The 14306-nt window shown below is 41.8% G+C and overlaps 2 protein-coding genes across 2 annotated transcripts in view; both read right to left on the bottom strand.

The window, feature by feature from the left end:
* Positions 1–2705: 2705 nt before the first annotated feature.
* On the bottom strand, positions 2706–5941 carry igfbp1a (insulin-like growth factor binding protein 1a). Its single transcript, XM_048253504.1, has 4 exons — positions 5316–5941; positions 5001–5155; positions 4353–4481; positions 2706–3868 (listed from the first exon to the last, which is right to left on the bottom strand). Exons 1-4 carry the CDS (start codon positions 5698–5700, stop codon positions 3743–3745), a joined length of 795 nt encoding a protein of 264 aa, XP_048109461.1. The 5' UTR covers positions 5701–5941; the 3' UTR covers positions 2706–3742.
* A 4743-nt stretch (positions 5942–10684) lies between these two features.
* Positions 10685–14306, bottom strand: part of LOC125300835 (adenylate cyclase type 1-like) — a 28051-nt gene continuing 24429 nt past the window's right edge. The window contains exons 19-20 of the mRNA XM_048252971.1: positions 14155–14279; positions 10685–12926 (exon numbers count right to left, since the gene is read on the bottom strand). Coding sequence (XP_048108928.1) covers positions 12612–12926; positions 14155–14279 — 440 coding nt within the window. The 3' untranslated portion in view covers positions 10685–12611. The remainder of the gene's footprint in view (positions 12927–14154; positions 14280–14306) is intronic.

Genomic DNA, 14306 nt, shown 5'->3' with positions numbered 1-14306 from the left:
CTTTGCCAATAAAACAGCTTGTAATATTTACCTATGACACTCCATAAAGTTGGAGAATACAAAGCAAGAGATTTAAGACTGTTCGTCTTTACAAAATCTCCCCAGATCATCCAGATTCCTAGGTCTACACTTGTGCACTCTCCTCTTTGACTCACCCCACTATTTTTCTATGGAGTTTAGATCAGGGGACTGAGATGGCAATGGCTGAAGCTTGATTTTGTGTTCAGTAAACCATATTTGTTTTGATCTGGGCGATTGTTTTGGTTCATTGACCTGATGAATGATCCAATCATGACCAACTTTTAGTCTTGTCAGAGACTGACAGATTTCCTTTGAAAATGTTCAGGTTTTTCTTGTTGTTCAGTTACCATGCGCCTTAATTAGATTCCCAAGGCCTTTGGGAATAAAAACAGCCCCACAATACCACAGCGCCTCCACCATAATTCTCATTAGGTATGGGTCTGGGATTATTTTCAGTATAGTCATTCTTCTATATATGCTAAAGACACCTAACGTGTTTCCAGCCAAAGAGCACAATTTTCATTTCATCTGACAATAGACCACACTTCCAGACAAAGTCACTGTACAATTTAGTAACTCCTGCCATTTACATTGGTAATTAAATGTCTGGACAGGCTGTTACCTGGCTGTTAGCAATGAGGTCACTTTTTAAGATTTTTTGGGGGATTTGGTGACCCCAGACACCTTTGTCTGTAACTTAAAATAGTGGTTCTTTTGCCTATCTTTCCATCCTCCATACTGTATGTTGGGGCAAGATAGCCTTGGGTCTTTGTCCAAGCATGTTTGTCACATTTCCAGTTGATTAGAACCATTTAATCATTGTTTTAACTGTAAATATAGACATTTTCAACAAAGTACCTAGTTTGTATAGACATTCCTGACACTTTCTTTTCATTTAAATTTAGTGTGCCTTTCTGATGTTGAAAAATGACTAGAGGATTTAGCCTCTGTGTCACTTTATTTTCATACATTAGTGAAAAAGAAAGTCATGAACTACTTCTAAAAGTTCACAGACACTCTGATTAACTTAAATAAGTTGAAATTAGATAGGAAAATGCTTCTGTTAGGTTTTGTATATAATACAAATAATTGTGAGCATTGTGTTTTCGTTAAAAATATTTATGTCTAGATTTTCCTTTTTCTCAGAATACATTTTCTTCCCTTCAAGAGTGGATTTTTCCTCATTGTTTTCATTGTGAGAGTACAATGAATTCTGGAGGATACTGTATGTATATGTATGTGGCCTACATATAGACATTAGTGGCAATTACTATACTATTAGTGCTGCGTGTGCCCATCTATAATTTTAACAGAATGTTAAATTGGGATCATTGGTTTAGTATTTTTATCAGGGTAATACTTTGTAGATTTAGGTACAGGGAAGGTGGTAAAGTTTGAATCATCACTGATTAAATGAAAGTAATCCTTGTCTGGCTACTGTCTTAATGGCTTCTCATTTACCCAGACAAGTATTTTTCTCACCTGACAGCAGATCAGGTACAGAACAGATACCTTACCTCTTGATTCATTCATTCCAGAGAAACAACGCTGCTTTGTGTGTGAACCTGAGCACTAATTCATATTTGATGAGATGTGACCTGACCACACAATCTGATTAAGAATCACTGAGTCACAAATTTGGAATCTGTCTTTTAATTGTTCTACCATGTGTCTCGTTTATGTATTATCTTTTCAGTTTTATTTACTGTACCTTTTAAACTATTTTTAACTATTGCCCTTTATGCTTTTATTTACTATTATTCTTTATTTTTGTGAATGTGCAGCTTATTTAGTTACATCTGTGTATGAAATGCACTACATGAATAAACTTAACTTGACTGGTTTGTGTATGCCAGCTCAGCTGCTGCACTGCAGTGGCCACGTCACTCGGTTCATATGCTGTAACTCAGTCACAGAGTTTTAAATAATATCTTGAGGTCGTGTGAATCTACAGTGAGAAACTCTGATTTTATCAGTGAGTGTCCAGTAGTCCCTGGGAACAAATATACTAATGAACATGTCACTTATTAAGGGTCAATTTGCATAAAAGCTAAATAAATGTTACGATGAATAAATGGGATAGAGATTTTGCTTTTATCTTGCCCTTGGGATAGTCCTGTCAGTGTTGCACAGACTCTGATGACGATGAAAATTTGTGCAGTACGTACCCTCGGTGAACCAATGCCTACAGAAATAAGCCGCCCTTCTCAATCTGTTTTGTGTTGGACAGATCAGGTTTAAAGGCACCGCTGACATGTTTTTAACATTTCCAAAATCATTTTGATGGCACATAACCTCATTACATGACGAATGGCACTTCTGTCATTGTCTGAGCGGCCCTCTGTGGGCGATTACCGACCTAGCAACTTTCTAGTTGCCCCCTACCCCCCCTCCAGCCCAAAATCGAAACGGAAAAGGGTTGCTATGCTACAGGAATTCTGAGATATTTTTCTACAGACTGCTGTCGCTGCATTCCCTCTATATTATATCAGAGTTATGTTCATACTTTGTAGCAAAAGACACATACTTAGTCTGTTTATTATTGCGTTTTCAAGGGTAGGGGGACCACGAGAGCAAATCTTGTTAAGGGTGCCTTTAAGTATCATTAGTCTGCTGCTAAAATTCTGTACACAGTTAATATCAAGATCCCCCTTGAAAACAAACACACATTTAGGTCAAGCCAATTATCTGATTAAATATTTTATTAAATATATAGATATGTGTATATGCCAAAAGAAATTACAAAATAGTGTACAGTATGCATATGGATGAACAGTCCTTTGGAATTCAAGAAACTGACATGAAGATAGACAAAAAAACAGTGTATCCCAACCGCGTCACACTTAAATCACATGCACAGCACTTTAAAAACAGACATTCACTTCTTCTATGCAAAACAGACACAAAGTGACTGACACACACACACACACATATAAACACACACATACAATACAAACACACATTTTGCATGCATCTCTAATGCTATGAGGTAGTTCAAACATTCGGATCTGACCCAGGATCTGGGACTCAGCATGATGCCACCTCAAGACCCACAATGCAGCTGTTCCCAGGTCAGTGGTGTCTTCTCCCCTTTAGGACGAGGACAACCAGATAAGTAGTACATGTGCTGGATCGTTTCCTCCAACACACATACATATCAGTGCCACAAACCAAATAAGACATCAGTCAGTGCACAAACAAAAACAAATCCAGAAAAAGTACAATTACGCAACAGAAAACAGTAAAATAACAGTAAACCGTCGCCACCAAATGCGACATGCAGTGTATCTGTGTGAGTGTGTGTGAGAGAGAGAAGATCAGAGAAGTTTGGTCACAGTGATTCCCCTTCTCCATCACACACCTCAAAACATGAACATAAACATACCATAATAAAAATAACAATAGAAAAAAAATAAAATAAAAATATGGCAAAAGGTTATAAATATTGACATTATAAGAAATATCCAATATCAATACGAATACACAGGGTTGAAAATAAATAAGATTATATAGTGCATGTAAATACATATAGAAATATCAGTTTTCCTTTTATGAAAAAAAAATAGATTTCTTTTTTTTTTCATTTCAGTGGAATATGTCACCCACCGACAACAGCGCATGTACCTGAATTACAGACCCCCAGATGTAATAGACAATAAATAAATAAGGCTTTTTTTTAAAAGAAAGACGTCAGTAGTGATGAGCGAGAGGAAGGCGTGCGTCAGTGATTCTGCTCTAGGGGACATTCTGAGTCTTCCGGAAGGTCGCTGCTCCCGAAAATCCTCTTTCCGCTCCAGAGTGACACACACCAGCACTTCCCCCTCATACCATCCAGAGATGACTCACACTGTGAGGAAGCAGAGATCGGTTCGGTCAGTCAGGCCCCCAAAGACACAGATACGCTAGTCCCCAAACTTTCACATCCTGTCCTTTTTAAAAGAGCTATTTTAGCAATACACACACACACACATACACACTTCTCCAAATGTGTGGTTATACATTCCTGTTCAGTCATGCTACACCAAAGCAGGGAGTGATGACATCAGATTCCAACAGGGTGTGTGTGTGTGTGTGTATGTATGTGTGTGCACGTGTTTCCAATTGTAAAGAGAGATTAAGCTGAACAAGCGCCCTAAAACTGAGCCTACACAAAACAGAGCTGCACTCCCGTCCTTTGGCTCACATACACACAGGAACTGGCAAGAACTGAATCAAACACAGACTCACATACTGCCAAACATACTCCCACAATCACAGAGATACCTACACACACACACACACACAAACAGGTGAGAGAGAAAGCAAGATACATAGACACATAAGATAAATACCTGTTTGGCTTTGTAGCGTCCATGTTTGTCACAGTTGGGTAGATAAAATCTGGTGAGCTTGTCGCCCAACTTCTGCTGGGATTTCGAGATCTTCTCAAGTGCCCTTTGTAATTCAACATGACAGGGGCCCTGTGAGACAGAAAGGAAAAGCAAATTAAAAAAAAAAAAAAAAACACATGAAACATTCCAGACATTTTCGGTCAATTTCCCTTTTAGCTTTTTAATCAAGAGACTGCTACGACCCCTACATTCCTGACGCTCATACTTATAGTGGCACTAACAACAGGAGCCGCATTATGTGTTTGCAAGAGCAGCCTGTAAGCACGTCTGCGGGCTTTTTCTCACGTCGAGCATACCCTACCGAAGGCATTCGAGCACCCCCTGCTGGTAACTCAAAGGCCAGCTCTATCAAGCAATCACGTAGTCATTTCACATGTCACCTTTTGTAGTATGTGATACATCGCAATCATTCCAGGGAGTTTAAGATTAAGGCACTAAAACTATAGTAGCCATGTGTAATGGCAAAAGTTGATACAGAACAATGTTTCCCACACCAATCACGCCCCCCACCCACACACACACACAGAGCGAGAGAGAGAGAGAGAGAGAGAGAGAGAGAAGAAAAAGAAGAAGCACAACCCTTCTCACCTGCTCCACTAGTTTCCTTTTAATGGCGTTCACTTTGGCTTTCATGCTCTCTTGCGCTCCGGCAGCCACCCGGGGGTCGATAGGCTTTCCGTGGCCGGAGAGGAAAAGGGGGTTGCCGGTTTCTGTCACCACCGACCCGTCTGTCTCACTTGGATCTGGGAAGAGAGAGGGGGGGGGGTTAATATACAGAAACACTTTACATTTCGAGATGCTCATTTGTTTAAGGGAATCTATTAATCCTAGGGAATCCATTAATGTTAAGTTATTATTGTATTAACTTCCGATAAACCCGCTTGCAATATGAGTAAAACATACCAGCAGGCTGTGGCGCCTGGCTACGTTCCGTATCAGCATTGGTGTTTTCGGTGCAGATGCCATGCCCTCGGCTGAGCGCATGAAGAGGTCGGCTTTCGCCGGGCTTCGGTAGGCAGCGATAACCAGACCCACAAGGCGCTGTGTAGAAGCCACACGAGTCTCCGGCCTTTAATGCGCACGCCTTGCAGCAACCGCAGCCCGGCTCGCGTAGAACCTCTTCACAACTGGGATCCACCGCAGGGCATGAGGCCAGTCGCTCCGGTGAGCACGGGGCGCAGCGGATCGGCTCCGGTGCCGCTGCAACAGGCGAGCACCGGACGCCCGGGGACAAGAGCAGCGTGCTTAAAGCTGCCATGACAAAAATCTCAAGATTCAATCGATTCATCCTTCAGGCTCGATTTAACCAAGATCAAACGAATAAATAAATAGAATCAATAGAACGCTTCAAGTAACACCGACGTCCTGTTGTATCTCTGGTGATAGCTTCTTTTAGAAGAGATGACTGATCCTCCTTCACTGGCGAGTCGGTATTTATGCGGTAGCTTGCGCTGGCTCGGTGCCTGTAAATGTTTGACGCGCGTGGGCGACATCATGAATGAGTTTTTTTTTTCTCGTGTTCTGCCCTGGAAGAAGGTGTGGGGATCCCGGGGGCTTCTGATTGGCTCACTTCAATGTCCGGTCTCAGAGGCATGTTTTGAATACAACGCGCAAAACACGTCAGTATTTATTTTGGAAGACTAGTCCCAGTCTTCAGAGACGTTTGATGTGTATGCGTGCGTGTGTGTGTGTGTGTGTGGGTGAGAGCCCAACGTTTTAGGGGGGCAGTGTATGTCTCTAGTCTCATGTAATCTATGTATGGGTCTCCTATACATATCGCCATTGTATGGGGCGCATACAGTACATGAGGCAAGTTTCCATGAAAGTTCAATGCAATGAGACAGCCTGAAACGTCAGCTGTTCGTTTGCTCAACTAGAGTTAATTAATGATGTCGAAATTGAGGCAATCGGAGTTCCTCACAAAAGCCCGTCTATCTTTGGGACAAAGCAAACAATGTGCCTCATTCACACACCCTTTTCCCTGAGTTACCAGTCACACAAAGTCCTAGCGCCCGCTTATGACGCCAAATTGGAACAAACAGGCAGTTCTGCCCCGTCCAATTTGGCTTGTCACTTCATTGCGTCTGGCATTTCATTAATGTATCCTCTCTGACTGCAATAACTTATTGGGCTGAGTGAGAAAGCGAGTCGTGGCACCGCGCCCTGACGGACCGGTACGTGACCCTACTCGCAGGCGGATGGAAGCCCCTTTTTGGTAGAAAACTCCCATTGTGATTAGGCTACCCATTTCCTGCGGCGTAATTATAGACCCCAAATGTGTGTGTGTGTGTGTGCGTGCACGCTCGCGCGCAAAGGGGGCAGAAAGAGGACATGATAAACAGACACATAGCTCTTGTTTTGGCCCAGCAAAATATCTCGTGTGATTACAACCGGGGAACACCATGCTAGTAACTAGTGCAATATCCTTTCAATACAGAACACATTGCACTGCTGATTTAACAGAAGCCCATTCACAAATATTAGGCCAAATTGCTTGGCTCCCTCTGCACTTGCCCCATAGGGAGGACATTGTATTCGATCAATTAGGTTAAACATTTAAGAGCTCAAACTCGATGTTAACATGTTAGCATTCCTGCGTTTCATCGGGCCTGGCACATATGCAACCGCGTGCCAGGGTTGCATCACGTCTGCTTGGGAGATCCCCGTTCAACGACGTGACGTCACCAGCACATACAAAAGCTTTTAGAGAGTGGTGGCACAGCACGAGGTAGAATTAAGTTTTTATCCGGTCAGTTGTAGTGACTCCATAAGCTTAGTCCCACTAAGTTCTAGTAATTCTAGTAATTGTCGCCTGTGTGTCTAATATTTGACATATCGGTGCATTAATGATATTTTGTGTGTCATTTCTGCATTAGTAGACTACATAATTTGAATTAGTCTATTAGAATAGCCTCTGAATACAATGTCATGCATGGCATGTATCCTAATGCATATACAACACACACACACACACACACACACACACACACTTCAACAAACTTCTTCACCATGAAGGTTCAGCTCTGGTTGCATCATCCTTGTCACACCTGATATTTTCAAGTGTTCCAGGTCAAGGTGTCTAGGCTTAAGTCAAGGAGGATTAATATACAACATATGGCAAACGATGATCTTACATTGAGTCATTCATTACATCATCATGTAAATAAAGAATATGTTCATCCTGACAACCTGAGTTTACATCTGATGCGATTGTGTGAGCAGTTGCACTAGGGGAGCTCTGACTGGTAGAGGAACGCCCCTATTTGTCATATACTCTTACCAAATCGTTTCAGAAGTGTAGCAATCTTGTAAACGAAGGTTTAAATGCAGTTGTTTCTTCATTTCCAAAGAAATACACGTCCATGCCAGATTAGCAATTGTATTACATGCCCGTGTTTTAGGGACACTGGAAATGGGCTTCAATGGCCTCTTGGCCAGATGGACCTGCAGAGCAAATCCCAAATTTGCCAAAGGTTCGTATGGGTATTACAGGTTAACAGGGACATTGCTTTCACCTGATGACACAAGGCCATGTAAAGGGCAGTATTTTGTATTTTATTTCTGAGATACTGCTCACCCAGGAATTTAAGGAACCAAGTTTCCATTGAGTTGAAAACCATGGTGATCAAACTACTCCATGCTGCCATGTTTTAAGTGGGATGGTGAGGGTCATGGTATGGTTGCGGGCACAGGCAGAGTCCAGGTTCGGGGTAAATGGAAAATAATGCAGAGGACTACTAGGTCAAGGTTTAAGGGTGAGTTTCCATAAGAGTCAGAGGAGCAGAGGTGTGTTAAAGGTCTGCTAGAGTTTAATACTGCGCACACATGCACATGTGTGTGTGTGTGTGTGTGGGAAAAATGGGTCACATGTTCTCCCATACATAGTCTTCCATTGTATGTTGCTTCCTCTCTCTTCTTTTTTTCTCAAACTCTCTCTCTCTGTGTGTGTGTGTGTGTGTGTGTGTGTGTGTGTGTGTGTGTGTGTGTGTGTGTGTGTGTGTGTATTTGTGTGTGTGTGACTGTGAGTGTGAATGAATGAATTTGCCAGGCGGTAGTTAACTAAACAATGTTACTTACAATGTTATGCTGGGTTTCTTCCTTTTTGGCCGAGAGGAGAGGAAACTTGCGCGCACACACACACACACACACACACACACACACACACGATTGTGATTCTGCTCTTAAGGTATGTGCATGTGTGTGTTTTATGATGGTTCCATGGTGTGAGCGTTTAATTACCTGAAGGAAATTGATCATTAACTTTGGTATGGGAAAACTGTGTCAAAAGCTTTGAATCACAATGAGTAAAATGAGTGTTGGCCTCCCTGCTACAGATAAAGTTGCATTTGAACTGTGAGTAATGTGGCCTTCACCTTACTGTTGTGGCTTTCAAGTTCACCCCCCCCCACACACACACACACACACACACATACACACACACACACACACACACACACACACACACACACACCCTCTTCCCAGTAAATTCCGGGATTTCAGGATGAGGGGTGGAAATGAGAGTCAGAGGAATCAAAGAGGCGGACGTGCCTTCTAGAATCACCTTACACAAACACACGATAAAAACACATACAGCATTCAAAACACACACACACACACACACACACACACACACACACACATTCAAATGAAATTGTTCATTCAAATGAGAGTCAAATGAACTCAATGCAGAGTACATTTGCACGTCATAGATTTGCTATGACACAAAAAGCACAGAATCAGCAACAGAGTCGAACATGTTGATTTGCACAGAGTCAAATCAACATGTATGCACACACACACACACACACACCATGACCTGTTTTGACATAACTGTGTTTTGAAGTCTTTAATGACTCTCGGTCATGAGAGCTACTTAAGGACAGCAGTTGTTTTCATCAGCTTATTTTTCTCAGTCTCCGTATGTGTGTGTGTGGGGGGGTGCCTGTGTGTATGTGTGGTGTGTATGTGGAGGATAATGACTGCGTGTGTGTTGTTTTTGTGCATTAGGTCTATTACGTAAGCTTTGTACCTAGGTCAATGCCCTCGATGATTGCAAATGTTATTCAAGTCATACATACACACACACACACACACACACACACACACACATACACACACACACACACATACTCAAGAACACACGTATGCAGGCCGAGGTCACCACCAAAACAGTCACCATGGTAATGCAGGAAATGACTCCATGAGTTTAATTATTGAATAGCCACATTCCAGAAAAAAAGAAACATGGGATCAACCAATATGACCAGTCAGTCAGTCGCCACGGCCAATCACGTAGCAGTCACTCATGAGAGCAATGTTTTTTTTTTTTTTTTTTTTATCAGATACTCTTGCAAGAATGCCTCCTTGCTGTTGTGAATGGTTTATATAGTATAAAAGTGCTATATTAATTCAGAGGCTCTGCACTAAAAAGATTCAATGTCAGAGAGTTCACTTTAGAGATGTTTTTGTGATGTCACTCCATAATTATATTTCTGTATTTTCGTTAAGATTTTTTAAGTTCATAAAAAACTACAGAAGTTACTTGCAGTATGTTGACACCATTTTTTAATTGGGCACACTGTTATTTTTAAGTGTTTTTATGTGAGGGTTAAGAAATGAGTGATGAGTGACATGCGTTAAGTTGTGTTGACAGGAATACGCCATACACACAGACACACACACTCAACGCACACAAACACACACACACCCACGCACACACACATACAAACTGTGAAGGTCAGCTCTCAGTTTACTTGACGGGAAAATGTGTTTGTTTAAATCTGTTGGTTTAACTTTTAATGTCAGTTTATATAAATATGAGACGATAGCGTCACTATGTCAGACACAAATGTGTGTGAAAGTATGTGTGTGTGTGTGTTTTTGTATGTGTTCATAAGGGGATTTCAAAACAGAGGGTTTTTTGTAGAGTTTACATTCAAGGCCAACAGGAAGCCTTCATCTCTCTCCTGGGTCAAAGGTCGACAGGAAGCGTGCAGAGAATGTTTCGTCCCGCTGGGTGACTGCGTCAAAGCCAAACATGCACAGACACACACACGCACACACCCATACATAAACACTACTGTACATAAACATTACTGTAACAGTGACGACGAGTGTTAAGATTGCAAAACCGATACAGATACAAACACATCATTCGTACACACCCACTCACATAAACTCACTGTCTCTCTCTTTTGCTCTCTCTCTCACACACACACACACACACAGGCACACACACAACATTAACAAGTTTGAGAGCAGAGTGGTATAAATATTGTTGATGACTTTTACTGACAAAAATATACTTTGTTACCAATAAGATCCACTTAAAAACCCTACGCTTAATCTTGGCAATTTGTTAATATACCACTTTAAATTGGTATATTTGTTAATATACCAATTTAAATGACACATCATGTGAGAGTTATAAAGTTTGTAGTAGAGTCAAATAAGTTCTGACCTGGAATGTAATCAGTCTTTTTAGTGCTCTGGACAAAGCCTAAGCATTGGTCAACATCTATGCTAATACTACCATTAACGGTGTCATCCTGGGTGCAATACTCTGAAATGTTAAACCTATTAGAGAAAATTCGATGAACATCTTGCTTGTTTAATCCGATGGGTGAAGCCTGACTTTACTAAGGTGATGAGGTATGTTATTGTTTTGCCAATTGACCGATGGCAGGTTGCTTTATTAACTGTCAGAAATGATTGATCTAGTGACATGCATTACAGCAGCTCTAAGGGACATTAGACTTTCTTAAAGATGCCATATGTAGTTTTTGTTGTCAAAAATACACATATATTAACCACAGTGTATGCACAGTGCTTTTGTGTTCCCTGAACATGCAATACTGTCTGTGTCTTTGAAGCATTTAACGGTATTACAAGCATGCTACACTTGCCTTTGACTAAATAATAATGAAACACCTGAAAGAAAGCATATAGAATAATAAAAAACAGAAATAGCCTACTGGAAAATTTGATATTTTCCTGTTCATATCATGCATGTCATAACTGAACATCTAGAAACCTTTTCACTTTTGGCATCAAAAACTACATAGTGCCTCCTCGGAACACATAAAAACATTCATATCTTTTTAATATCTTTCATTGTTCACTGCTGTGTGTGGGTGTGAGTGTGTGTTGGGGGAGAGGGGGTCTTCATGGAAGGGAATGGCTGTTGGTGTGCGTGGATTAAAGGAGAATTCCGGCAGTTTTTCACATAGTTCTCAAGGTCACTGAGTACTGTCCGTAAAGGAAAAAAACATGAGGGCTCATGAACATTCCCCCAGAGTGTAGCACTGTAGCTGTCTGGCAGCTCTAGCTGTTGGCTGCAGCAACCTCGAGTTATAGGTAGAACCGATTGTTTTCATTTCGACAGTACTCGGTGACCTCGAGAAACAGAGATCTATGTGAAAAGTCGGCGGAATTCTCCTTTAACGTTGTTGGTCATTTGCTCCTCCGGGTCTCTACTCTCTGATTCCCAAACGTATCTGTCTGAAGGCCGATGAGCTTCTTCAATAGCAATACTCACAAAGTACACTCCACTGAATTCTACTGTAATCTGCCCACATAACAAATGCAGCTCAGTCTTCAGACCTCCATGCACATGAAGCCATTCATGCATATTCAACACAAATCCATAGTTATCAAAGGTCATATTCAACACAAATCCATAATGATCAAAGGTCATATTCAGATATGCTGAAGTTTGAAAAGGTATCAACACTGGGGATGGTTAGCTAGAATTACACAATTGTGCTGCTTCTTTAGAACAGAAGGACTTCATACACATACACCCACTTACACTTGTGCATGCGCACACACACACACACACACACACACACACACACACACACACACACACACACACACACACACACACACACACACACACACACACACACACACACAAAATACAGCAGTTCAGTTTGATTGATATGTTACACCTGCTTGGATTGACAGTCACCACAGCAAAATCAATACGGAAGATTCAAGTGTTGCTTGGACAAAGGCATGCAAATATGCATGCACAGCACAACACCACACCAACACACACGTCTAACGATTCATGGCCTTCCCTTCTTCCCCTCTCTCTGTGGCTCCGTATCAGCTCTGTCCTGTCCTCATTCTCATCTCAGAGAAGGAGAACGGATACTCCACATCTGTCGCCATGGAGACCAGTCTTTGTGTCAGTCAAACCTCCATCGTCACCGGGACGGCGGCAGAGGGCAGGTAGAGGATGGCACTGTTGGGGGTGGCTGTGCAACCACCACCGGCCAGTGCGTGTGTGTTAGTGTGTGTCCTCAGCGAGAAGCTGCTGGCCGTCCGCACGCATGGACTGGGGCTGTGCTCGTCGCCGTGGGAACGAGGCTTGGCTCTGCTCCTGCAGCTCTGAGCCCGCCCCTCCAGGAAGTAGGTGAGCATTTCTCCTTTGCCCTTCACTGTGACTTTGCCCCGGCACATGAACTCGTAGTGACCCCGCAGCAGCCGAAACACATCCTCCGTCACCTGCCAATCAAAGGTCATCAGCATCATGTCACTGACGTTAGACATCCACATTTTTGTTTGCTTAAAGGCACACTATGCAAGATTTTCACCTTTATGAAGCCAATTTGATGGTAAACAAATCGTTCACATAGCATAGCTATACAGCATAGATAGACGTAGCGAGTCCCTACCGAGAAAACCAGCCATGCAACTTCCAAGAGCAGCACCCCGCCAAACCTCGCGAGAATCGTGAAACATTACTTTGTCAGTAGATATAGCTTTTTGGAGATAGTTTTTGCCTGTTGTTAATCCTTCACCACCACAATAAAAGCATTTGCATTGTGTACAGGGGGGATAAGTCGCGAGAAGTTTGCTATTTACAACAGCAGATTAACATATAAATACATCCGACTCTCGAGGGAGCTCTACACTCGCCAAAAATACCTAAACCTGCATAGTGTACTTTTACTGTAGGCCTAAGAGAAAAACAGAAACAGCGCCGAGGACTGGAGGAAATTAAGTTTGAGAAGAAAAAAAGACAGAAAGATGTGTTTCTGTCTTTGATTGTGTAATATAGAATGTCTTTGTGTATAATGTGTATGTATAAGGCCCTGTCCACATTAAGCTGGGTATACAAAAAATGCACTTGAGGTGAAATCACATTATTGTTTTGCATCCACACTAGAACGAAACGCCATACAAGTGTTTGTTGTTGTTGGTGTCTCAATTTGAACAGTATTATGGAAACTACACATCATAGGATGATCGTATGAAAATCACTCAATTTGAACAGTATTATGTAAACTACACGTCATTGTATGAAAATCACTCAATTTGAACAGTATTATGGAAACTACACATAATGGTACGATCGTATGAAAATCTATGTTTTCACTGTACACACTATAAAGCAAGTTTTTAAATACATGCACCTTAGAGGGCTTTTTCAAAAAGTGTAATTTTTGGTGTCAGAATATGGCGTTTTAATGTGGACAAATGGGCTAAACAGAGAAATAATAAAGCATATTCATATTTACCCCGGTTAATGTGACAGGTCTTAGTGTATATGAAATAATGTCTCTGTATATGACAATGTACTAAAGAATCTTTATGAGAGGGTCTTATAAAGAGTCTTTGTGTGAGTCATCTGCAGTGCACTATTATGCATGATGTCACAACAGTTGATGTGTGTGTGTGTGTGTGTGTGTGTGTGTGTGTGTGTGTGTGTGAGAGAGAAAGTGAGAGCTACCTGTACTTTGCCCGGTAGTCCTGTGGTGTCCATTCGGCTGGCCACATTCACTGTGTTTCCCCAGATGTCATACTGGGGACGCCTAGCCCCAATCACCCCGGCAACGACTGGCCCAACATTAATCCCTGGAAGCATGGATAGTTTCATCAACT

The sequence above is a fragment of the Alosa alosa genome, chromosome 9, assembly GCF_017589495.1.
Source record: "Alosa alosa isolate M-15738 ecotype Scorff River chromosome 9, AALO_Geno_1.1, whole genome shotgun sequence".
In the NCBI taxonomy this organism is placed as follows: Eukaryota; Metazoa; Chordata; class Actinopteri; order Clupeiformes; family Clupeidae; genus Alosa; species Alosa alosa.
The sequence above is the reverse complement of the archived record's forward strand: the minus strand, read 5'-3'. Positions and strand labels throughout refer to the sequence as shown.

Excerpts from the sequence above, each read along its gene's own strand:
- igfbp1a (XM_048253504.1), bottom strand. The coding sequence starts at position 5,700 with ATGAATCGATTGAATCTTGAGATTTTTGTCATGGCAGCTTTAAGCACG. Across the intron at positions 5,156-5,315 it reads CCAGGCGCCACAGCCTGCTG|ATCCAAGTGAGACAGACGGG; the intron begins GTATGTTTTACT and ends CTCTCTTCCCAG. Across the intron at positions 3,869-4,352 it reads GACGCTACAAAGCCAAACAG|TGTGAGTCATCTCTGGATGG; the intron begins GTATTTATCTTA and ends GCTTCCTCACAG.